This window comes from Sclerotinia sclerotiorum, genomic scaffold (genome assembly GCF_000146945.2).
Source record: "Sclerotinia sclerotiorum 1980 UF-70 scaffold_1 genomic scaffold, whole genome shotgun sequence".
Taxonomy (NCBI): domain Eukaryota; kingdom Fungi; phylum Ascomycota; class Leotiomycetes; order Helotiales; family Sclerotiniaceae; genus Sclerotinia; species Sclerotinia sclerotiorum.
The window spans coordinates 216,551-240,303 of NW_001820835.1; the positions used below are offsets into that span (position 1 = coordinate 216,551).

The 23,753-nt window shown below is 40.6% G+C and overlaps 7 protein-coding genes across 7 annotated transcripts; 2 read left to right on the forward strand and 5 right to left on the reverse strand.

The window, feature by feature from the left end:
- Nucleotides 1-5,231: 5,231 nt before the first annotated feature.
- On the reverse strand, nucleotides 5,232-7,020 carry SS1G_00080 (hypothetical protein; the record flags this gene model as incomplete). Its single annotated transcript, XM_001597944.1, has 4 exons — nucleotides 5,232-5,254; nucleotides 5,370-5,672; nucleotides 5,946-6,138; nucleotides 6,232-7,020. The coding sequence occupies 4 exons, from the start codon at nucleotides 7,018-7,020 to the stop codon at nucleotides 5,232-5,234; spliced, it is 1,308 nt and encodes a 435-aa protein (XP_001597994.1).
- A 2,178-nt stretch (nucleotides 7,021-9,198) lies between these two features.
- Nucleotides 9,199-9,593, forward strand: SS1G_00081 (predicted protein; the record flags this gene model as incomplete). Its single annotated transcript, XM_001597945.1, has 2 exons — nucleotides 9,199-9,276; nucleotides 9,462-9,593. 2 exons carry the CDS (start codon nucleotides 9,199-9,201, stop codon nucleotides 9,591-9,593), a joined length of 210 nt encoding a protein of 69 aa, XP_001597995.1.
- A 3,346-nt stretch (nucleotides 9,594-12,939) lies between these two features.
- SS1G_00082 (predicted protein) lies at nucleotides 12,940-13,393 on the reverse strand (the record flags this gene model as incomplete). The annotated part of the gene is made up of 2 exons (XM_001597946.1): nucleotides 12,940-13,081; nucleotides 13,281-13,393. The coding sequence occupies 2 exons, from the start codon at nucleotides 13,391-13,393 to the stop codon at nucleotides 12,940-12,942; spliced, it is 255 nt and encodes an 84-aa protein (XP_001597996.1).
- A 2,435-nt stretch (nucleotides 13,394-15,828) lies between these two features.
- On the reverse strand, nucleotides 15,829-16,395 carry SS1G_00083 (predicted protein; the record flags this gene model as incomplete). Its single annotated transcript, XM_001597947.1, has 3 exons — nucleotides 15,829-15,989; nucleotides 16,180-16,264; nucleotides 16,378-16,395. The coding sequence occupies 3 exons, from the start codon at nucleotides 16,393-16,395 to the stop codon at nucleotides 15,829-15,831; spliced, it is 264 nt and encodes an 87-aa protein (XP_001597997.1).
- A 1,486-nt stretch (nucleotides 16,396-17,881) lies between these two features.
- SS1G_00084 (predicted protein) lies at nucleotides 17,882-18,341 on the reverse strand (the record flags this gene model as incomplete). The annotated part of the gene is made up of 3 exons (XM_001597948.1): nucleotides 17,882-17,885; nucleotides 18,063-18,096; nucleotides 18,155-18,341. 3 exons carry the CDS (start codon nucleotides 18,339-18,341, stop codon nucleotides 17,882-17,884), a joined length of 225 nt encoding a protein of 74 aa, XP_001597998.1.
- Nucleotides 18,342-20,597: 2,256 nt separating this feature from the next.
- SS1G_00085 (predicted protein) lies at nucleotides 20,598-21,310 on the reverse strand (the record flags this gene model as incomplete). Its single annotated transcript, XM_001597949.1, has 2 exons — nucleotides 20,598-20,689; nucleotides 21,259-21,310. The coding sequence occupies 2 exons, from the start codon at nucleotides 21,308-21,310 to the stop codon at nucleotides 20,598-20,600; spliced, it is 144 nt and encodes a 47-aa protein (XP_001597999.1).
- Nucleotides 21,311-23,512: 2,202 nt separating this feature from the next.
- On the forward strand, nucleotides 23,513-23,671 carry SS1G_00086 (predicted protein; the record flags this gene model as incomplete). The annotated part of the gene is made up of 1 exon (XM_001597950.1): nucleotides 23,513-23,671. One exon carries the CDS (start codon nucleotides 23,513-23,515, stop codon nucleotides 23,669-23,671), a length of 159 nt encoding a protein of 52 aa, XP_001598000.1.
- Between the last annotated feature and the right edge of the window lie 82 nt (nucleotides 23,672-23,753).

Sequence of the window (23,753 nt, forward strand, 5' to 3'; positions counted from 1 at the left end):
TAATACATTTGATTACTTGCTTTGTTGCTTGTTTTTTTTTACAGCACGGAGGGAGAAAATATACCTACTTCTATATATCACATCATATTATTCTGTGGAAGGGCGGGCACTGGACATTAGGACATAGGGGATGAATGTAAGAATTGCTGGGTGATTATACATGGTAGTTGGAATAAATACTTTTACATGGTGGGATCAATGGTATTGGATGGATGGGATAGGATAGGATAGGGTAGGGTAGGGTAGGGCAGGGTAGGATAGGATATAAATAGATGGGGAAAATTATATGTGCTTGTCGAAAAATATTGGCTGGTATGGTATGGTATGGTGTGTAAGATGGGATGGGATGGGATGGGATGGGATGGGATGGGATGGGATGGGATTAGGTCTTTTGAAGCTTAAACTTGGATCTATTGTTACTTGCGGGTATGGTTGCTGAATGGATAAGATGGATGGATGGAAGGGGAGTTGATGGTTTGGATTTGGATACCGGTGGCTGGCGTACTTTGTGCAGATATAATATATATGATTTGATATATTGTGTATTGTGCTGCTTGGTGGTATTTGTAATGAATGATGTGATTGTGATTATGAGTGGAAGATATTCAATGAGATATTATTTAAGATTGACATATGTATAAAGTAGTGAAGTGGAGTGAAATATAGGATGAATCTACAGACCTCGGGATATATAGGTTAATGTAATAGATGAATATTAACTAGATTGGGGTTAGGTAAGTAAATGTGAGTAAATTATAAATGTTTTGTATTTAGGATATGAAAGAAAATAGAGATAGGAAGATAAAGAAAAGAAGAATAAAAGGATAGGAGGATAGGAGGATAGTGTAACGATACTGTACTAAAGGCAGCGGCTGCCTAAGGTTCGTCGGTTGGTAGTTATAGGTTAAGGCTTTATCACTGGTATTCACTTGAAAGTGAATTCGTTACTAGATCAAATAGAATGTAGGTAAACTAATTGATAACTAAGTTGAGCACGAAGCTCCTAAACTATGAAACTACTCTGACTATATAATGAACGATAAAGGGAGCCCCTAGGAGCTTTCTGGCTCCTCAGGGATCCTCATCACGTGATTTCTGATGGTGCGTGCATACACGATCTTCAGGTGACCAAGATCACATACTAATTCGATGAAATCTGATCGTGTTTGCACAAGGCCTAAGCTCTCCTAATTAATCAGTTTGCTACCATCGTAACACCATCAATCCTAATGGTGAATCGTGACAGATAGGAGGATAGGAGGATAGGAGGATAGGAGGATAGGAGGATAGGAGGATAGGAGGATAGGAGGATAGGAGGATAAAAGAATAAAAGGATTTATGTATAATTTTTGATGAAAATGAATTGATTATAATATTAAATAAAAGATAAGAGGTGGGAGAGGGGAGTAGATGAAAAGAAAATTAATAATATATTAATTTTTAATAATAAAATAGATAAAATGAAGTGAGATGAGATGAGGTATAGAAATTTAAAGATTGGAAGATTGGAAGATTGGAAAAAATAAGTGAAATATATAATTGATAAAATAACTAAATGATTAATGGAGAGGAATAAAAACAAGGGAGAGGAAAAGTTTAAAGATTTAATTTAAAAAAAAAGAAAAAAGTTTTTTTTGAATAATTAAATAATTAATAAATAGATTAATCAATTAAAAAATAAATGAGTATATATATATAATTAAATATAAATCAATAGTAGAGTTTGTTAAAAGGAATAGCCTTACACAGGGAATAGTGGGAAGCTGATAGGGTAGAACTGAGTGTGACGGAAAAGTCGTAAACGGAGTCAATTCAATTACTTAGAATCTAAAACTAAAGAACTAAGAAGATTCTAAGTAAGAAGGTCTTTATATACAGGGCTAGTGCACGTGAGCCACTAGTGGGTAACAACCGTCACGTAACACTGAGGCTATATTGGCCTTTTATATGAATCACCCATTTTCTTAGTTCTACGGAAATGCGAAGCTCTCCTACAGAGAGCTTCTCAATCTAGTCCTAATAGGACTAGTGTGACCAGAAGGGTGTTTATAGACCAGCAATTGTATTTAACTTAGAATTTACAGGTGAAGAGCACCTGCAGATGGGGATAGCTACTCTATATATACACAAATGAATGGCCTAGCCGCAATGGCTAGGCAAAAAGAAGTCATATTTATTCCTCCAATGATCTTACTTTACCGATAACCATTGATACCTAGTGCTTGTCCGGATCTGATCCTCAGGTCACCTAAATCGCATACTAATCCCGAGTAATCGTATCATGTGTGGACATGGTTAATGTACCTGAGGTTTCTTATATAATAAGGGTAGGAGGAAAGCAGGGGTTTCCGTCGCAACTGGTGCCCTGTGCACGTGTTACTCAGGAACCATTCACTTTAACAGAGTTATTAATTTAAATTAATATTTAAGATTTATTTAAAAAAAAATTTAAAAAAATAAAAGAGAGGGAATTAAAAAAGTTGAGATGAAAAAAGTTAAAATATACAATAAAATATATAAGTTTAATACTTGTCACGATTCACCATTAGGATGAGTGTCCTGGGATAAAAAGTAATCACGTGATAAGGAGCCCTGAGGAGCTAGAAAGCTCTTGGAGGCTCCCTTTATTGTTCATTATATAATTAGAATAGTTCTATAGTTTAGGAGTTTCGTACTCAACTTAGTTATCAATTAGTTTATTTACATTCTACTTGATCTAGTAACGACTTCACTTTCAAGTGAATACCAATGATAAAGTCTTAATCTATAACTACCAATCGACGAACCTTAGACAGCTGTTACCTCCAGTATAGTATCGTTACAATACTTTACTTTCCAATCACTTTTTGATTCCAATCATCTTTTATATCAAAAATTGTGATTTTCAATTATTAATAGTTTTATAATGAATAAATAAAATTTGATGAAATTTGAATTATAAATTTATCATAAATCTATGTTACGAGGTTTGCCGTCTAGATCACGTGGAAGTGCTCTAGGCTCTCGAGGTGATTTATAACTAGGCGTCAAGCAGGGACTCAAAGTAATGACAATAATGCAATTCGTAACTAATAGTAGAGTATACTAAATGATTGATCTTGAGCATGAAGCTCTATACAAAGAGAATCCATCTTGATTATATAGACCTTCGTGCCTCCTTAAAAAACCGATGGCTATGAGCCCGACAAATCGATCACCGCAAAGCCGATCTCGATTTGTCGGTTTCTTGATCATGTGATCAAGAACGTGACCTATGTTACTGTCCGACGTAACATAGATATATTCATTTATTTTAAATCTAAAAAAGTATATAAGTAAAATATAAAGAAGAATTTAATAAATGAAAATCAGAAGTTAAAAACTATTTCTCTTAATATAAGACATTTTCATCTCACTATCTCATCATCCTATTATCTCACCACCTTACCACCTTATCACCTTACCACCTTACCACCTTACCATCTAACTTTCCATCATACAAAAACCAATTCATCACAACTTATTCATCAAAACTATTCATCACAACTATTCATCAATCACACAATCACACAATCACACCAAACAACCAACCCCAACAATTTTTTTAAAAGAGTGTATACATTTAAATTTTCTAAAAGACAAAGTTTTAACTTTTTGTTCTTTTCCCTTCCCTCTTCCCTCTTCCTTCTTCCTTCTTCCCTGACTCCCAATTCATAATCCCCTTATACACACTCCTTCCTCTTTTAAAACACTTTTAGAGTAATTAACCGGTTAAACAACCAGTTGATTAATCGAGTAATGTATGAATCAATCAAACGAGGGACTGATGAGCTAGAGAGCTTGCTAGCTAGTTGATAACCGGTCAGGTAGATAATCGGTTAGGTAGATAACCGGATAGACAACCAGTCAGTCCGACAACCAGTCAGTCATCAACCAGTCAGTCCGACAACCAGCCAGCCAGGCAGCCAGCCACCAAAATATAAACAAAACAAAACAACCATTCCTCGTTTTTCATTTTCCATATCTCATTCCCCATTTTCCTTCCAACACCAATTCTCCTTCCAACACCAATTCTCCCAACACCATATCTCCCCCAGCACCATATCCAACCAACCAAAGAAGCAAAACAATTTTTTTTTTTGGTTCTTTGATCTTTTTCCCTCTTTTTTTTCCTTTTATAACATTTTTTGTTTTTCCTTTCCCAAAACCAATCTTATACCAATCAAGTATAAGACCAAAACCAAGACCAAAACCAAGACCAAAATCAAAACAATCCTTTTTTTTTGGTGTATTTTTTGGTTTCCGTTTTTTTTTCCCCGAATGTATTTATACAGCCGCATCCTAACTTTTTTTTAAATCCAAATAACCAAAGAAAGAAAGAGAGAAAGAAAGAAAGAAAGAAAGAAAGAAAAAAAATATACAAACGAATAAAGTGAAATACAAGAACTTACTAGCCCCGTCTATCCATCTATTCACTATTCATTCACTCATCTATTCATCTATCCGTCTATCCATCCATCTATTCTATTCTACAGCAAACCACCCATCTAATCGAAATCCCGAAAAGAAATTGAGTAATCACAACCTGAGAATGAAGAATGATTTGAAAATAGAATTGTTGCAAGATAGAAAGGAGGATGCATTAAATCATATGTTGCGAGTGAGATGATATGCGATGCGATGAAATGTGATATGAAGTGATGAAATATGAACTTTCGATGGAAGATTGGGGGAAGATAGTAATGCATATAAACAATAAACAAACTAAACTGCAAAATGCCATCTAACTTTGATGATTTACGTATTCGAAACTATCATGAAAAACTCAGCAAGCAAACATAATTGCATCCTTAACGTCAGAGGTAAAATAATTCGAATGACCCATGCCTCATCTTCTTTCTTTGCCCGTAACCTGAAAGAATCCCTTTTCCTGTGACGCATCATGAAGCCTGATAGCTTCTAGGATCAAACTCCAATTCGTTGTTCGTGCCAACTCCCAACGTCCTTTCCATAATAATGAAAATTAACAGGGCATTTATCACTCTGTGAGGGAAACGAAATATAACAAAATGCAAGAGAATGCAACCTTCCACCATCCCATGTACCATGTTTTTTCACGTAAATAAAAACGTGATTCACCATGTACGGCACCGAACCGAGTAGAAAAGCTACTTCTAAAACCATTGAAAAAGAAAATTGAAACCCAAACAACCCAGACAAAAGAAAAGCCAGTATGATACATATGATACAATCTAATGCTCGTACTTAGGTTGAGCTGGATTAGCTGAAGAAAATGTTAGCTCATGAACTAAAATAAGGAGTGAGGGAATAATGACATTGGTGGCTGTAGATATGGTTTGAAGAGCCGTAAGGTGATGCTGGATATCCACCATAGTGATCAATGTTGGCTTGACCATTATTATAACCCTGCAATTGCTGGACAGAGGAGGCTGGTGCTTGAGGTTGTTGATATTGGTTAGGAACTTGTGCACCAGGTTGATAATTGATAGGAGCCCCAATAGGAGGGAGCTGAACGTTACGACCTGGAGCATAAGCACCTTGAGCTGGAGCACCCTCAGAGTGAGACTCAGCAACAGTGGAAGCACCACCAGCACGAGCGGCCTCTGCTTCCTTACGTTGAAGTTCTTCCTCCTTCTTGCGAGCCTTCCATTCCTTTCGGATTTCTTTGAATTCTGTAAGCACAAGGCGTTAGCTTGCCAATGTTACACAGCAGACCCGTTTTTGATCCCGCTAATCCATGCTAGCCAACCGACGTCAAACCTTAGTTTGACACTATTTATAAAAACAGCCCAAATGACAAAATAGTTAAAGCGGCGCAAAAATATCTAGCACAGAAACTAACTGGACCCTGAAGGGTGCAAATAGAAATTCTTAAAAGATTCTTTCCGCGACCATACATATTTCTGCGCGATAGATAATCGACTAGAAAAACAAGAATGACATACCTTCAGGTGTACGTTTGCTTCCGTGGGATTGCATTGTAACATGCGCGTTGAGATGGTTCAATGTACCATACGCTTTCTCACATCCTTGATGTCCACACTTATACATACGTTCAATCTCTTCAAATCGTCTTCTGGGACGCTTCTGTTGCGTAGAACCAGGGATTGGTACAAATGAATAGACCTGCTGACGACCCTGTTAATTTTTAGTGGTTCATCATAATTAAAAGGACGCGACTTCTGCAGTCTTCTACACATAAGAAAAAAAGTGCGCGTAGATGTGACTTACTTGATTTTGACCTCGTCCAACGGCAGTTACGGACGATTGGCTTGGGGCACCAGTAACTGGATAGTTCATCCCATTGTGAGAAGATTGATGATGACTTGCGTGAGGTGGGTGACCTGCGTAACCGGCCCAATCGGGTCTTGGCTGAGTGTACATCGCGCCGCCGGTGTGTTGGGAGGAGTAACTATACTGCAATGTGTCTTGTGGAGGGTATGGAGAATGTTGGCCGGGGTGCGACGCGTAGGTAGGGCTGGAAGCAGCAATTGATGGATCTATAGGAACATCCTGGTCAGATTTGATTTGCGGGGTTTGATGGGTTGAACGGCCATCTTGCAAAGGTATTGACGGACTTGTTGGTTGAGCCATTCCTCCACTGCCAGTACTATGACTGCTTGAATGATATGTTCTTTGTAAGTGATCGGAGAAGTTGCCTGGACGCGCCGACGATGGTGGATAAGCTGCACTGTACTCGGATGCCGTAGTAGCTGCTGCAGGGTAGTTGCTCGATCGAACTTCTTGATGTGGTGGATACTGCGCAGCAGATGTATTATCTGCAGATGATTCTTCAGATTGAGCGTCGGTGAACGCGTGTGGATAGGGCGTTTGCAAACCTGACTGCGTGTATGCGGTAGAGCCTCGTTCCATAGAGGTGTGTTTCTGACCGTTTGTATATGCCCCAAGAAGCGTACTTAAATTGGCTTCTGTTTCGTCTGGAGTATTCTTGCTCTCAACGACGTTGGTGGTGGTAGGTAAAGAAGTGTTTAATGGATGCTGTGTAGAGGCCAAGGACATACTACAGCGAAAATATTTGGGAAGATAGTCTTGTCGATGACTAGATGTGGAGGGTGTGGGTGTAGAAGTGCTCGGACTTTATGGTGATGCAGGGTCGCTGCTTACTATAAAAAGAACTCTACGATTCCGTTGCAGAAAAGAAAGGTTTAAGGTGAAGTGTGTTTGGGAGATGTTGTTTGCAGAGACTGGGGGGTTGTGTCCTTTCTTAAATAACTTCTGTGGGTTTGAAGAGGGGGAGATTTGAGAAGTCAATCGGTATGTTCGCCGATCTTCAATGGAGAAAGAGCGACAAGCAAAGACCGAGCGAAAAAACCGGGTCCGTTGTTCTAACTTCTGTGGATGGGCAGAGTCTAGTCGATTGAATGATGGAATTGGGAACCGCGATATTCTAATTTTGTGGTAGTCTCAATATTGGGACGATGGTTCCGATAAGTTAGGTAGTTGTGAGGGTTTCCCAGAATGGACTAGACTTGGAAAAATATTCCGATGACCGGTTTTTGGGGGATGATGTTTGAGTCGAGGTCCTAGTCCTTTTAGATAAGGTGGGAAATGATGGGAAATGGAGAACGCGTGAATGAAAAAGGTTTGACTAGTGTCCAGTCCAGAGGCCCAGTCCAGTCCTTTTAAGACTTAGATGGAAGATGGAGAAGGCGTACTAAGGTAGATGCGTGAAATGGGTACGGTCAACTGTGGTTGGTCGATGGTAGCGTTGGTTTGTTTTCTGGCTTGGTATGAGATGATGTGGTGTGGTATGGTTGCCGGACTAGTGACTGGCAGTTGAGTAGTAGCAGTAGTTGTAGATGAGTGATTGAAAAGGTGGCGGCTTCTTCAATGATAGGAACTTTCGAACTCTTATTAATGCGCGGGAAAAAAAAAAAAAGAAAAGAAAAGAAGAAAAAATGAATTTTGTGGAGAAAGTTCCTAAAGTGGCTGATGCTGATGATGATTTAAAGGATGAGATGCCTCAGCGATTTGGGAATTTATTGAATTGAATTGAATTGAGATGATATGATGAATGAGTGAATGAATGAATGAATTTATGAAATGAGCTAAAATTTCTTAAATTGTCTCCACAATCTCCAAAAATTCAATTCAAGTCAGTCCAGTCAATCAAAACCAACCAATCAACGCAGTCAATCCAGTCAATGAACTAAATCAATCAAGTCAATTAAATCAATCAACTCAATCAAATCAGTCAATTCAATTCTTCACCCGCAAAATTGATAAAAACGGGAAAGTGGCAAATCTTTATTACCCAGTGGGAAAAAAAGATACAAGGGGATTGATTGATTGCTTGATTTGACCGTCTCCACCACCAAGCTTTTTACAAGGAAGCTAGCGTAGGGACTCGAGGACTGGGATGGTGGGCAGGTGCAGGTGCAGATCTAGTAAATGGGCAGGTGTCGATCTAGCGCTCTGGATCAATTTATTATTATATTGTGTGTTGTGCCGGGAGAGCCGTCTGTGCGTTTTAGAGTTTCGCTTTGTCGTAGTGTGGGCTGCCGGTGGAGTGGAGTGGAGTCGAGTCGCTGGAGGTAGGGTAGCTTACAATGCAGTAGACTTGGTAATGCAGCGTGGGAACCGAATCGTACGTAGAGTAGACTTACAGACTCTCCCTAACTGCTTCGGCTTATCGGCTTACTCGAGTGGGTAGTAGTATGGTTAGATCAAAACGCTGTCCAGAAAAGGAGAGGATGCTATTGTGGGAGATAGTAATGGGGGAAAAAGGAGTTTCCGGTATGTAATGCTCGCTTTGGGGAATGAATGGATATGGGGGCTTGAAAGGTTTCTTTCTCTTGTCTTTCAAAGAAATTGCTGTAGATACTCCTAGTATTGGTCCGAGTCCGCCTGGATGATTTGTCGAGAGTCTACAAATAATGAACGAGCAGAAACAAATCCCTGTTTTCCTCCAGGAAAATGCTGTTCGAGACTGACAGTGACAGTGAATGCACGACTAGTGATTTCGTGCTTGTAGATGAATTTGGGGCACTCGTCAGTTGGCATGTAATGTTCCTATCTTTCCAGATGATTCCGATACAACTGTCATCAAAATTAAGTAACGGTCGCACTTGTAGATGATCCCTAACCAGTGAACTTGGAAGTCGTTAAAAGCTCTTAATTCGGTCGACCAAATACAGACAGATGGCGATCCGGAATGTGAGAATTCGCTAGGAAAAAATGTGCATAGATTATACCTGTCTAATAAGATTTGTCGATCAGCTAATGGTTGCGAGGATCTTGGACAGTTATAGTTCGGTACTTTACCTTTAGTTTGGAGCCCGAGAAAGTCTGTGAGGTGATCAAATCTAGATCTTCAACAATTCTCATTCATTAACGAAAAGCCTTGAAGAATTCGAATATGATGATGTAGAAGATATCTCGTCACGAACGTAACAATTCTCCAACTCCCTATGATAAGAACTTGCTAAACCTGGTATGAGAATCTCGATCGTTCAGACCCAGTTGGGGAGTGCACGAGAGTCACAGTTGAGTGTGTGCACGAATCAGTCTTCCGGTATGATGATTCCGAAAGTCCAGAACACGTTTCTGAGCAGAAGTCGATCTCACAGTGATCAAATACTAATGACGACAATTCGAATTGGGGTTCGATGTCAGGTCTTGCTGTCTTGGAGAGAACTGATATTCTGTTCGACAATAGAGCCTAATTTTTTTAATTTTTTTTTTTTTTTCGAATGTGCTGTTCCTGGATCGAATCAACGTATGGTCCCTTCAATTCAACGCCCTTTTAGTTACTACTTTTCGACGTTTTGTGTAGCCCCTTCAATTCAACACCACTCCTGTTACTACTTTTTGACGTTTCGTATGGTGTTTCTTTTCCCGTCTGATCTATATTCCCGAAGGGGTGGGTTGGGTTCCAAATCGTTGATGGCGCAGGCTTGTGCTGCAGCTCTTCCAAATGGAGAATCGTTGGTTTTGTCACCTGCGTTGATGGGGCTGAACCTTCGCCGTAATTGGTATCGAGGGTTTTGTAGCGTTATGCTCTACCACAATACCCAGAATCAAAGCACCCAGAATCTTGGTGGTAGGAGATAGCGCTGATGATCTGCCTGCGTTCGTCTTTTACCAGCAAACGGGGAGAATACACAGACGCGTCGTGCCCTGTTTTATTTTCAATAAACAAATCTCGGAAGTGGGTCGAGAGATGGAGATGTAGAAGTTTCGCGTTATCGTCGCAGATTTTCCAATTTGTATCTTTGTGATAAAAGAATTGAAATGGTGCCCACTCAGTAGCTTCAGAGATGCTTGGGTAGACAGATATGTTGCAAACGTATATTTATTTTTGGGTGGTAGAGTGAGGTGAGGATTGATTAGAGCAAAGACGTCTGTTGGGCCCGCAAAAATTATTAATCTTGGACAACTTTTATCTGTCAGTATGAATCAATCAAGATTGGGTGAAGCAAAAAAAATGCGCACAAGGCATAAATGCACTCTCGAAATCAAGAAAGTTTTCTTCCGACACACAGAGTTTTGAAGCATCAAAAAAAGTTTTTGACATTGATTTTCATAGATGGATATGGATATTGGATATTGATCGATACCGATACCGATATCGATATCGTTGTTGACATTCCCATGAGGATATAATTTCATGATGGAAGCTAACTTACAGTGACTAGCGCAGAGATAGGGTAGATCAAAAGCCTCGGATGATATCCTTGGCAAGCCGCTGCACAAAATGCGAAATGTTGATGGGGAATAGTCGTTTGGAATTTAATAGTATACACGTGATAGCAATTGGCTTTTGGACAGGAAGCTTGAGTCTCTTTGAAGTCTGGGTCCACGATTTAAAACAATTTGGGAATAGATGATTTCAGTCTTTTCTGTCTCGAGGCTTTCGTATGGATACTGGGTTGCACTATTACCGATGTGCCGGTGATGTGGCGGTAATGTCGATGGAGAGGGGATGATTGAACAACGCTTGTGTAGGCGACCCAAACGTGCGGGAGACACTATAAATTGTTTCTCTGGGGGTGAAAAATAATTAGTCTAAGAAATGAAGCCAGAGCTAGAAGCTAAATCCAGTACCTGGGTCAGGCGTTTGTTTCCAGCGACAAGATAGTCGCGCGCTTCTTTGCAAGTATTCACAATGGTGCTACTCTAATAGTAGGTAGGTTGAAAGGTTCACCTGTCGTAATAACAGGGCACAAGCAAACAAGCAGTACAGTACAGCACAGTACAGTAGTGCTAGATAGTTTATGGATGGAGATAAACGGAGAAGTAGGAGACTACTGACGTGCGTGTCTTGTGTTCAACAATTGCAATCTTTTTTCTTCGCACGGTCGACTGCGACCGAGTAAGTCTTTCTGGGTATATGCTGAGGTAAAGGCTAGGAAGAAGGAGGACTAGGAAGATAATTGAGAGTCTGGAGTAAAGGCACAAAAGATCGTTAATGGATTAGAGGATCAGCCTTTGGTCTGGCTGCTTTGAGTGGCCTTCGAGTCGGTCATCAAATTACTCGCACGAATGCTTAGAAGGAATTTGGTGTTCTAGTGAAAAAAAAATATATATTTTGGAAGGCTTGGGCTGAGGAATGCATGTCAACCCTGGACATGCGTCGAGGAAGTGTGGATGGCTATGGATGGGTTGGGTGTGCCAAGGATGCAAAATGTAACGAATATAACGAATCATATACTAATCAGTGTAGCTAGCGGTCCGGCCAGATTTCACGGGAGATATCAAGCAGGGAAGAGAGTCAGAGACTGGGATTAAAATGTCCATGGTCCTTCAGTCGGTGACATATTCCTTTCAACCACTCCTCGGTCATAGTTTAGCCAGGGGGTCCACGTTTATCGCAGAGTGGATAATTCTCTGTCTGAATAATCAATAATAATCATCCAAATATCGAGTTGCCAATATTCATCGGCAAGTTGAGTGAAAGAAAGTATTGGATAGTATCACGCGCGTATTGCCCTTGAATCAGAAAGAACAGACAGACACTGTAGCAATTTCGAGGATTTGATTATGTACCGATTGAGTATGTTGTGACGATGAGACCATGGGACGATGGTTGAGCGAGAAAGATTACAAATCACACCTATATGCAGGTGGTAAGAGTCGCTGTACATGATCGATTGGAAAAAGGCAACAACATCTGAGATACGGTCGCATTTCGATGCGATATGCATAATTTTTGAATTTATCTTGGCTTTGCAATAGTCTCCCTGTCAATTTTTCGTTTTTCGTTTTTCGTTTCTCGTTTGGACAATGAAGGGGGGAGGGGGTTGGGTCCTGGCGGATGAGCTGTCATCCGGGTGAGCAACTCGATCATAAAACTCAATTGTGTGTTTGTATAAGCCAAACCCTGAATACGGGTCAATTGATCATCTGGGTATGCGACGAAGAAAATTTCATTCCTTCTGAATCATACTTGGAGCCTACTCCGTGCGGTGCTGAAGGATGTCGCTGCACTGAAGCGAACCAAACCAAACCCTCCTTTTCTCTCTATCCTTTTCATTCGCATGTGATTTGTGAATATTACCTGTTTCGTTTGTCTACGTAACCAACCTGCAGCAATTGAATGGTGGCAAGCTTCATAATTTGACAGATATTTCTTTCCTTCTTACCGCTGCTACATTCATCACTTTACCAATGATTCATTCGCGCGTAGGTTTCTATCACAATCGACATTTCGGGAATTTATTGGATTCGTCGGAATAACAGTTTGTCCTCCTTCCCATATGCGATGGAATGGCCTGTTTTATTGGTTATCACGCACGAGTTGACCTAATCCAGATGAATCACCTTGGGTTTTGGTACTGATTTGGGATGACTGCTCAGCTTGCCGAGATTGAAGTTATCATCGGATCTGAATGAATGCTGCTGTGAAGTGAAAAATCGATGCGAATTACGATTTGCGTATCGTGCCAAAATGTCACTCAAATCAATATTTTGTCTTTCTCAGCTGACCAACAGATATACATGACATGGGGGGAGATTTTGCCCACTTTCAAGCTCTATATCCGCAAATTCCCCCTGCTGTTCCGCCCTCTTCCCCTCTTTGCGACTTTTCAATCTCCACTCTTGGCCCATAATTCGCCTTCTAAGATGATTAAAAGATGATCAGTTCGGCAGGCCCAGCCAACAATTGGACAAATAGTCCGTGACTTCCGCCGGCAGGATCCAGAGACCGGGTGAGCAAGCAGCGTGGATTTATCATATTGTGGTAACGGGGACAGGGTCATTCTATGAATCCGTCCTTCGTAAGGACAACAAGTGATCGCACATGAGAAACATTTTACCCTTCGGCTCCACTAACTTGTTGTGACTCCATACTCGCAACCTCGACTGAAAGAGGAGAAACCGATTGCAAATCCATTCGTCGTTGAATGTAATTTTTCGGAAGAGCGGACATTGAATGCCACCAGGTCACAACTTACAAATGCAAAGCAACATCTATCTCACATCTGCCGTTACTTTGGCAAGGGTTCGGTAGGATAGGATAGATGTGATATGCGGTTCTGCGCCTGCAGCTTTCCTCACTCGGTGAGATGTGTGGCTGAACGGGCGCCGCAAGAGTGGGAGAAGAGCAAAAAAGAGATGTTGGTTGGTGCGAGGAAATTTCTGATGTTTTCCTAACTTTCCGGCATCGAAAGATTTATCTCGTAAAGGTTGAGCCGATTTTTATACATGAGGTTGAAGTGGAGGGATTTTGAAGACATGTCGTCCAGAATAAATAAACCCTTGAGGTATTTCAGATCTTAGTTCTCAAATAAGCATTTTTTTATGGTACTGGATATAGTGTTGTGCACTTAAGTCGTGGCTACGTGTCTACTAAAATCGTTCACCCGCAGTAGCAGCTCCCGACATAACGGTCATGGGAATCCATTAGCAGGTTCTGCTTTAATTATCTCTCACCCATGTATGTGAGTGGTGGGAAGCGATTCAAGCGAGTTACTAAAGAGATAGAAATGATAATTCTGGGAAAAGCATCATTTTAAGGGCGACGCCAAAGAAACAGGGGAACAATGAAACTAGATAGATCGTCATTTAGGGGCGATCTAGGAGGAGTATAGTGACTTTTGGTCTTTTGATATCAGACCATTTAGTATCAATCCAATGCAGCAGATGTATATTCTGGATAACTTCATCATACAATCAATCAATTATCGCAACACACATCAAGCAGCGCCAACGACAATAAAAGAGCCAACCGACCCTCCCACGGCAAAAAGAGTTCCGCCACCCCAGGAAACTCTGACTGGGATGAAAAAGTATGAAAAAATGACATATCATAAATTTCCAATTTTTCACCGCATATTTGTATTCTGGATAAAAAGGTTTATTTACTCAACGCCCACTGCTCACATCACATCTGGCGACTTTTTCACGAATAATGTGTGCCATTGCCCACTGCCACTGCCACGATCATCGATGTCCATTAATAAGCTTTTCTACCGTACTCGAATGTGTTTATGTGCGACGCGGAAAATGCCAATCCATTCATTCATTCCCAGTCTCCCACCCATTTGAATTTCGCTTTTCCCTCCCTGTTGAATTTTTCTCGTATATGTCGACGAAACAAATTGATATAAGAATCACAAGAATCCTTGGAAAGCGCACACAGACTCCGTAAACATACATTTCTCTCGGACTACAAAGTACTTGTATGGGGATCACGAAAATCATTTCACCCAATCATTTAGCCCCCAAATCTTGATTTTTGGATGAAGAATGGAGTGAGCAAATGGATCCAGAATTTCAGATTGAAAACGCATGAGTTGAGTTTTGCTAGAATCTCCACATGTATGCTGAGGACTCAAGACTCAAGACAGCACCATGACCATGCCATGCCATGCCATGTCCTCTTATTATGCCCTGGTTGAAGGATTTGACATGACTTGATGAGTTGATTTGATCTGACTAGCCCTCCCCATGTAGCCAATCCTTTTTTCGGCGAAATGATGATACAGTACGTAAAATGACCGGGGAAATCTCGCTCTTCTTCATTTATTCCCTGGACATTGTGAAGAGAAGTTTCCATAGATATCTCCATCTCAAAATCTTATCGTATTTGTGTTACTTGAGTGTAACTTTCATTGCCAATCAAAGCAATTCATTCAATATCAAAATACATCTCCATATCCCCATGGACCTCGAACCAAGGAAGAGAAATCATAGCGTCGTCGTTAGGTTAATAACTGCACGAAATAATAATACAAATCCGCGAAAGTGGTGAAGTTCTTTGACCACCCCACAAGCAACCTTGGAAACAAAAGTCTGTGTCTGTAGATTGTGTAGGCTTGTGCACATCTGCATTCTGGCGTCAGTAGACAAAACTTGGCAGAATGATGAATCTGGAGATAATCCGTTTCTAACTTCGAGGCAATAGATATCCTGCGTACACGCTCGTAATCAGAGTTTAGCCCCTCTCTACTCAAGACTCGGTACATGTTAAAGTGGCAAAGTCAGGAAGGATCAAGGTATCAACAGTATCACAAGGTCTAGTGTTGATATTGATAAAAGAGACTTCGAGTGGCTACGGAGTAGTTCCCTGTCATACCGTAGCTGCCGCTTTCCAACTCCCTCAGGCCAATCCATTCAAATGCATTTCTCAATACGGATACAACAGGGTTGGGTCTCTTACATGACCTCTAAGATAATTGGATAATTAAAAACCCAGATGATTCCATTTCCTTCTTCTTTCGTACATGATAATCCAAATGTAGACGCTCATCCGACTCTCCCTTAGCATGCGTAGATTAATTTTACACGCTCAGCAAGCAACATACACAAACCTCGGTTGAAACACCCGATCATGATTCGACATGATATTATTTTCTCGTCTATTCAAGCCCCTTTGAACGCGTTTTCGAAAACTCTTCCTTGTTGACAATACGATACATACATATGTAGCCGGCTGTAGCCGGCAAAAAGACCCGATATTCCCCAATCTCGAGTATTCCATTCAGCAGTGCTAGGATACAGCGAGGATCCAATTGCAAGTCGATCTTCGACACATCAATCTATCAAAATGCAACGTAGATGTTAGATGTTAGATGTTGGATGTTGGATTTACAGTTCATCCATGCTATTGCGGGACTGCGTAACATATCTGGCTCAAATTTACCAGTGTTTTAGTCAGGAACTATACAGCTAATAAGTACCCTCTATCCCTCCCCATTCAATCATATCACCTACCCGTCGGAGACTCTAGCTCAAGTTGAATCTCGGTTCTGTACGATCGAGGCTCTAAACGATGGTTCCCGTGTGGCCCACTTCGTTCCTTTGAAATGTTCAAACTTTGACTTCTCATTCGTCGTATTGATTCTGCATCACAAGACGCGGCACAGCTCAAAAAGGAGTACATACATACAGTACATTCATTACTGTACGTACCTTTTGTGAGATTTTCATTATTTTCTAGTTCTAGGTTGTGCGGGCGCGCACCTCCTTCCTAATTCTGTTTACGCGTCGCTTCTATACTTTATTCCATACATCAAAAGGCTTTTTCCGATTTGCTCCAAACTTGCTTGTTATCCTAGTGGGATATCCAGCCACCGACATGGGTTACACAAAGATATCAGTGCGGGACATTCCAATATCGCATTGCTTCATTCACACCCTATCGAGTGATCAACCTACTCCCCTCTACTCCCTACCCCATTTATACCTCATCCGAAGGTTTTTAACCTAAACTCAAATGTACGAACACCCACCGTGCACTGCAAACAATCTTGGTACATCCTTCAGGCTACCAAACTATTTGGAGTAAATAGTGGTCCTGTTCTGCAACTTCCGACAATACTTCCCGTATATAGATCTACTTACGGAGTACTTCCGCCCCGTTCTTGGCTCGAAGTCTAGTCCTCGCACCATGGGATCTGCATCAAGTCCCGCTCGCGGCAATAATGGTCGTACAAAGCTAGAAGAGACGCAGGCTTGAGCGCTACGAAGACGGGCAGTTATCCGTTCCGAAATGAATGCATGTGAATTCTGTAAAAAACGTCCATCCTTCGCAAGGTGCACCCTATAGAGTCTCTTGTGCAGATGCTAGCTCCTTCACAGAGCGCAATCGCATATCCTCGAGTATGCATAGCTATGGGGCAGAAGTCTCTCCACGCTTACACTTCCTCGAATAAGCAGTCCTCCTTCCATTAACCCAGAACTGCAGGATGAATCACTAAGCTTTTTGACACCAACGTCATCAGTCTGTATGTGCGAATAAGCTTACACAGTTCAAAAGCGATGTACATGCTATTCGGTCAGATCCAAAGGGCAGGTCTGAGCTCGTGAATCACCGGCCCCATCCATCATCAATAATCTGCAAATGCCTGTGCATGAACAACACATAGTTCAGCTCAAAACCCTTTAATTGACAGAGAGATTGAAACACGGGGTATGCACGCGCCAAAAGATTTCTACTAGTTCGCGAATTCGACGACTAGATCGGGGACGTATCCGGTAACACCGAAATGACGGCTTTTTATTGGTATCCAAGAATCAAGCACTTCAAGGTTTGGAATTGCATCTCAAACGAATCATCGATTCGGAATTTGATGTGGTGGTGGTAAAGCAATTTCTCCTTCCTCGACTTCAGCTCTTAATGACACTCCCTGTCTCACGAAAAGGTTCTCTATGATTATGCTGAGGCGGAGAGAGATAGAGCTAGAAGAAAAGGGGAGAACGACCGCGTAAATTTCCACTACAAATATGTTGTGTGTGTGTGTGTGTAAGTGAGAATGTGAATATGCAGTATATGCCAGGGATAAACATGTGATCGTCTGCATAAAAGGTACGAGTCAGGAAATCCTTACATATTGGGCATTTCTGCACCTCTCGCCACAAATGGGTTGCATCCAGATCCCATACAAAGTGGAGTGTGTCTAATATATTTTTTTTTTCAGCTATCGCCCCCCTGATTCTCGAATCAGCATAATATTGGCGAAAGAGTCTTTTATTCTTGCAATAGGAACTCTTTTTCCTTTCATTCGAATGGGGACTACACTAACTGCTTGGTGGTGTCTCGCTTGTCCGATTTTCATTGTTGGAGGAAGGGGGTCGAGTCATTCCCACTTACATACGTATTGTATTGCTTGTTTCCCGGTGGAGTGAAATCTATATCCTTGTTAGCGGTCTTTGTGACTCCCTGAATACATAGAGAATGTACATATACCTCGCTTGCTTGCTTGCTTGCTTGTTCGCTTGCACGCCTGTCCGCAGGATGATGGATGACAAGGAACAGCAAAAAGCAAAGAGTGTCGAACTCCACATCTGCAATTGACAAGGTCTCCAAGGAGTCGAGAAGATGGATCTCCGCACCAGTGTGCGACTGCATGCCATGTCTTGCGTTTCTTGTTCATCGTGAGTTGATATGATATCTGTCGATGACATACTCGGTCTTCGATTACAATGTCTCTGTCTCTCGAATCACGAGTCAATACCCGAGAGTATCAATGAATGGTAAGCTGGCTTCATACTGAGCTTTTCCCTGGTGCCGTTTTCTCTGGGATGCTGCTTGACCGCTGTTATTTCGAAATGTGGCGAAATGGAGTGATGTTGTTAACGTTGCGGTTGTATTTTTGGTGTTGGTGTTGCTGCTGATGTTTGAAGAAAGTTCTTCTGTTGAATAGTAGCATTTGAGGTATCGCCACACCAATATTATCGAGCCAAAACTGCTCGTATCGGCGGAAATGCTAAGTTAATATCTTGTTTCTAGAGTTTGCCACTATGGATGAATAATTAACGGGAGTTCGTTTACGGTAACTTGGCGGCAAAGAGATGGGATGAAAGGAGTGTAATATGACTCTGTATTTCTTCGATAGCCAACGCGCAGAAGGTATCAGTAGTAGGTTTGTTGATATCCTTCAATTCACGCACTAGCGTTTACAATATCATGATATCGATGCTGAAGTCTAGAAAAGACATGCATATCCAGCACGACATACGAGCCTGAAACCGTGTAATTAATGCTAGAAATAGATATCGCGACAATCCTTTCGAGTCTCGCCATGTCCTAGCATCCCTTCTTCTATTCTCGTAAATTTCCTCGTCTATCTATAAAGTCGCTTTCCATCCTAAAGCATCTATCATTTTCATCTGCAGCAGGCTGCAGTGGAAACTTTTACTTCAACTTTAATGTAATCAGTTTGATTTAATGGATAGATCAGTGTAGCTAGCTGTAATTAATAGGTATAAATTAATGTGCAATGCAATATAAGATCTTGAATAATATTCGTGATGAACAGTATCGTATATACACTTTGAATTATATCTACATCTGATACATCCTGGAGACGCGGGACGATCTTCGAGGTTGGGAATGGGAATGGGAATTCCAGGGTATTGTGATGCTGATGCTGGCGAGGATAGGAGTCGTGTGGTATCGTATCGTGTTGTGATATGATGGTAATTACAAAATTGTGGTGATGAAGCAGAGATAGAGCTAGAGGTAGAGATAGGGAGAGAAAATACTTTAATATGAGATCTATTATTACTGCTGCTAGGTAGGAGTTTAATGGTATATGTAGCTTGTTGGTTGGTGGTGATTCATTATAGAGTTTAGATTACGCAGTGCAGTGTAGTGTAGTGCAGTGTAGTGTGGTATTCTTTCTTCTTCTGGTGTTATACTTTTAGACTTTTAGACTTCTCCCACATCCAATCTGGTATACTCGTAATTTGCCCACCCCATTCATATTCGCATTTATACATTCATTTATCTCCCAGAAATTTTCGCAATCTGTTTGCTTTGCTTTCTTTTGGTTCTGTTAATTACTTCATGTTCCTCGAATGAGCATATCATGCTGCGCTATCGTGTGTATGTGTATATATATGTGTGTGTGTTCTCCTGGCTTGTCAGTAAGTATTCTTTAAAGTTTATTTATGTTCTCTGTGTTTAGATTGCTCTTGGGAAATGTTTATTATTTGTGGCAAGGAGGATGGAGGGAAGAGGAATGAATACAAATCCTGTTATTCAAAGCGACGAATCGCTATAAGACGGCGAGCATATATAGTCACGTTCATGTATGATCTACATCTCCTCGTGTATGGGGGATAAAATATAGAAGATTATATAGAAGTGGGAATATATCGTGTTAGATCGTATGAGGAAAGTGAGGTGACGGATGTGCTTTGAGTGCCGATAAATATAGCTTTGAGCGTGTGGACGATAACGTGTAAATCACCTCGTGTCTAGGGATAGAAGATAGATTAGCTTTTCAGGAACGACAGTTTTTTGATGGGAGCTGCTTGACATGTTACTTGAGGCTGTAGAAGTGGGTTTGCTTTATTGCTTCGGTAATTTCATACTTTAAATATGTGATATCTGCGCATAGAGATTCTCTCATGTGCTTTGACATGAACCATAAGCCTAGTGCCACAGAAGAATCCCGGTACGAATGAATGACTAAACGTCCCTTAAATGCAGGCGTGGAGATTCATATGCACGGCATGAAGTTCATGCAATGTACCTTGTCCGCTAACTCTTTCGAGGATAGGGGTAAAATTACTTTTGGGGGTTCTGATATTAAATTAGATACAATATCGTTTAACGCAAAACGAACCCCTGAAAGATATATCCTACCACGAGACTACAGGGAACTCACCCGTGCGCCAGTATATCAAACTGGTTGGTGGGTATCAGGATCCACTTGCTTCTTCCAGCTGAAGTTATTCCCGTTAAATGACAGTAGTGGGAAAATAGTTGCACGTACTAAATTAAAACAGATGGTGGTAAATATTAGAAAAAAGCTTAATTGACCGGTTGAGGAGTATACTATTGTGCTCATATTTAGCTATAATTAGCAAGTCAAATCTTAGCATCAAATATATGACGTGCGGATGGTGATATAGATTATATATGAAAATCCCAATCATAGTAAAAGTTAAGGGACTGATAAGTGGAAAAATAGTCATAAATCAATGGCAAAGTAACATAGTATGGAGGAAATACAAATGGAATATACATATCTGTTGACCTCCTGGGATCTTGGCAGCAAATGCATATATATTGCATGATGCATATAAGGAGCAAACAAAACTCAACTTTTAATTCATTCTTTCCTTTTTGGTATACTGTTTGTTTGCTTTCAATATTTTGATTTCAAAGCACTTTAATTCCGAAGGCTGAATACCTAACCTTATTCCTTCATTTTTTGAATATATACTCGCAGCTTAACTGCTTAGCTAGAGAATCAATCAATTCAATCTGATGCTCTTTCTGGTCTCAATAAACCCAATAATATCTCATTAGTGTTTCTTTTCTGGATTTTGCGAACTTACCTGAAAGGCTTCTCAAAATGGATCGAATAATGTATAAATTGTACATAAGCATCGTTTTTGGGGCTTTAAGAAAGAACTGCTTTCGCTTCTCCCGGTTTCTCACTGGAGGATCTCTACTGGGAGAGGTTTCCTTAATTCTAAATAAAATTAATTGGAAAAAAATGAAAAAGAGCATAAAGAAGAAATAGGTATGAAAATTGAAGGAGAGAAATAAAGATAGATATTGAAAATGTATTCTAAAAGTAGATAATAGATAATAGATATAATAGATAGTAGATAAGTAACAAAGACGAATGGTAAATATTAAGGTTAAATGTTGAAGTTAAATGTTGAAGTTAGATATTAAGAATAGATATTAAGAATAAATATTAAAAATAGATAGAGGATAATTATTAAAAATAGTTGAAGATAGATAAGGAGATATTGAGGACAGATATTAAGGATAGATGAGAGGATAGATGAGAGGATAGATGAGAGGATAGATGAGAGGATAGATGAGAGGATAGATGAGAGGATAGATGAGAGGATAGATGAGAGGATAGATGAGAGGATAGATGAGAGGATAGATGAGAGGATAGATGAGAGGATAGATGAAGAAGAAAAAAAGGTTTCAGACAGAGAGAAAATGAGGACTTTATTTATAGTTTTTGGTCTACTAGCTTGGTGATCTCTGGATGTACTATTTGGTCACGAATAGTAGATTCCAGAAGTCAAAAGAGTAACTCGATGCTCGAAAGAATCTAGCTCCTGATTTCGGTATCATTAACCCTTCAAATGAGGGACAGGTGAATTGTTAGTCTACTTACTAGTAAGGAAGAAAGAAAGTGTAATTCTGTGGGTATCACAGTATTCCGATCAAGAATAACCTAATGTCAGTCTTTCATGAAGTCTAGAGGAAAGAGAAACTCAGAATAGAACAGCTTCAATCAGGCAGCAATAAGAAGACTCGGAGCCGTTGCATCATGATTCATGATGATTAGCTGGTAAACTAACAACAGGTTGAATGGGAAAGCACGTTTTGCCGTAAAATCGGATCACTGGACTAAATGCGTGATGTATTCTAAATGTACAGAATCATAGCCCCTACAATCAAGGAGAACTTCGATTCGAACTTTGATATCATTTAACGAAGGCTTGGACATTGGTTGTTCGTTTACTTGTAGACAAGCAGATTTGATATCAAAACCCTCTTGTGGTAGGCTCCATAGATTCTGATGAAGTTTAAGGAAGACCAAAGGACACGATCAAGGTTAATGGTTCAATGCTCAGAGCGAGATTGGATAACTGTAAGAGATATAAAGCTCTAATGGCCAGGTATGGATGTGAAAATTTAGATTGCAATCAAAAAATATTTCGCTATATCAAACGTCGCCCTAGAACCGAAGGATAGAGCAACGAGGAATCACTTGCCAATTATTGAAGAAGTAGATGCTAAATATACCATATAAAAGTGCCTATAGAATTGATAAAATTGTCAGGTAGCCAGAATTTATGTCCCGTTTCCGGAACCCTATAAATGAACCGTATGGTAAGGTTGATGCATGAGCCGTTGATCACACAAATCAATAGCCTCGGGGAGGAAAGTGCTACGACTTGTTTGACGTGTATAGCATCATACACTTCCAGTCAAATAATTATCATAACTAGGCAGTCCACTATTGGAGCATAACCATGTGCACTGTTGAAGACCATATGCTAGTACGGCACCGTACTTTCCTGGGTTAAACAATTGCCGCCATAATTCCAGTACAATTCTGAGCGTTGCCTATCCATAATACATATACGGTGTCTAAAGTCACGGCACTTAAAACTCTATATTCAACAACTAGACATTCAAAACATGAAGACAATAAACACTCGACAAGCACCTAAATACGCCCAAGGGATTGGCAACTTAGAATCAAACATCTCAACACAATGCAGACCAACCATGTCATTGGGGTGCTGGTTACTGTTTTCATGGTATGTATGGTTCTCCTTGGTATAGGAGTCTACTACTTCGTTCAAGCAATGCAGAGACGTCGTTTCCGGGCCCGAAACTTTGGACAATCGTCGACGAGTGAAACACAAGGAACTCGATCAATATTTCCCAGCCAGGCATCATCAGAACAATGGAATCAAGAATCTCAATCGTCTAGCTCGACCCAATCACGTTCAACTCGAGCTTCAGCTCGAAGAAGTGATAGTAAACAAAAATATCAGGCAAGGTCTGAACGCTCTCGTAGACTTTCGGACATTGCAGAGGAATGGCAACATGGTGGTTATCAAGGAGTATCGCCGGAAGCTACCTCAGATGAGACAGCAGAGTCTATCTTGCAACTGGAACAAGAAATACCAGCTTCTCATGGTTGCAACCAGACTTGCCATGAACATCACCCAAAGCCTGGTGAACGCCAGATCGGGCTTGGTATAGCTCATGGAAAGGGACGTTCGGTATTTGCATAACGAGTAAGTGGAAAACCATTTCCACACCTCTCCTGACATACAGACGACAC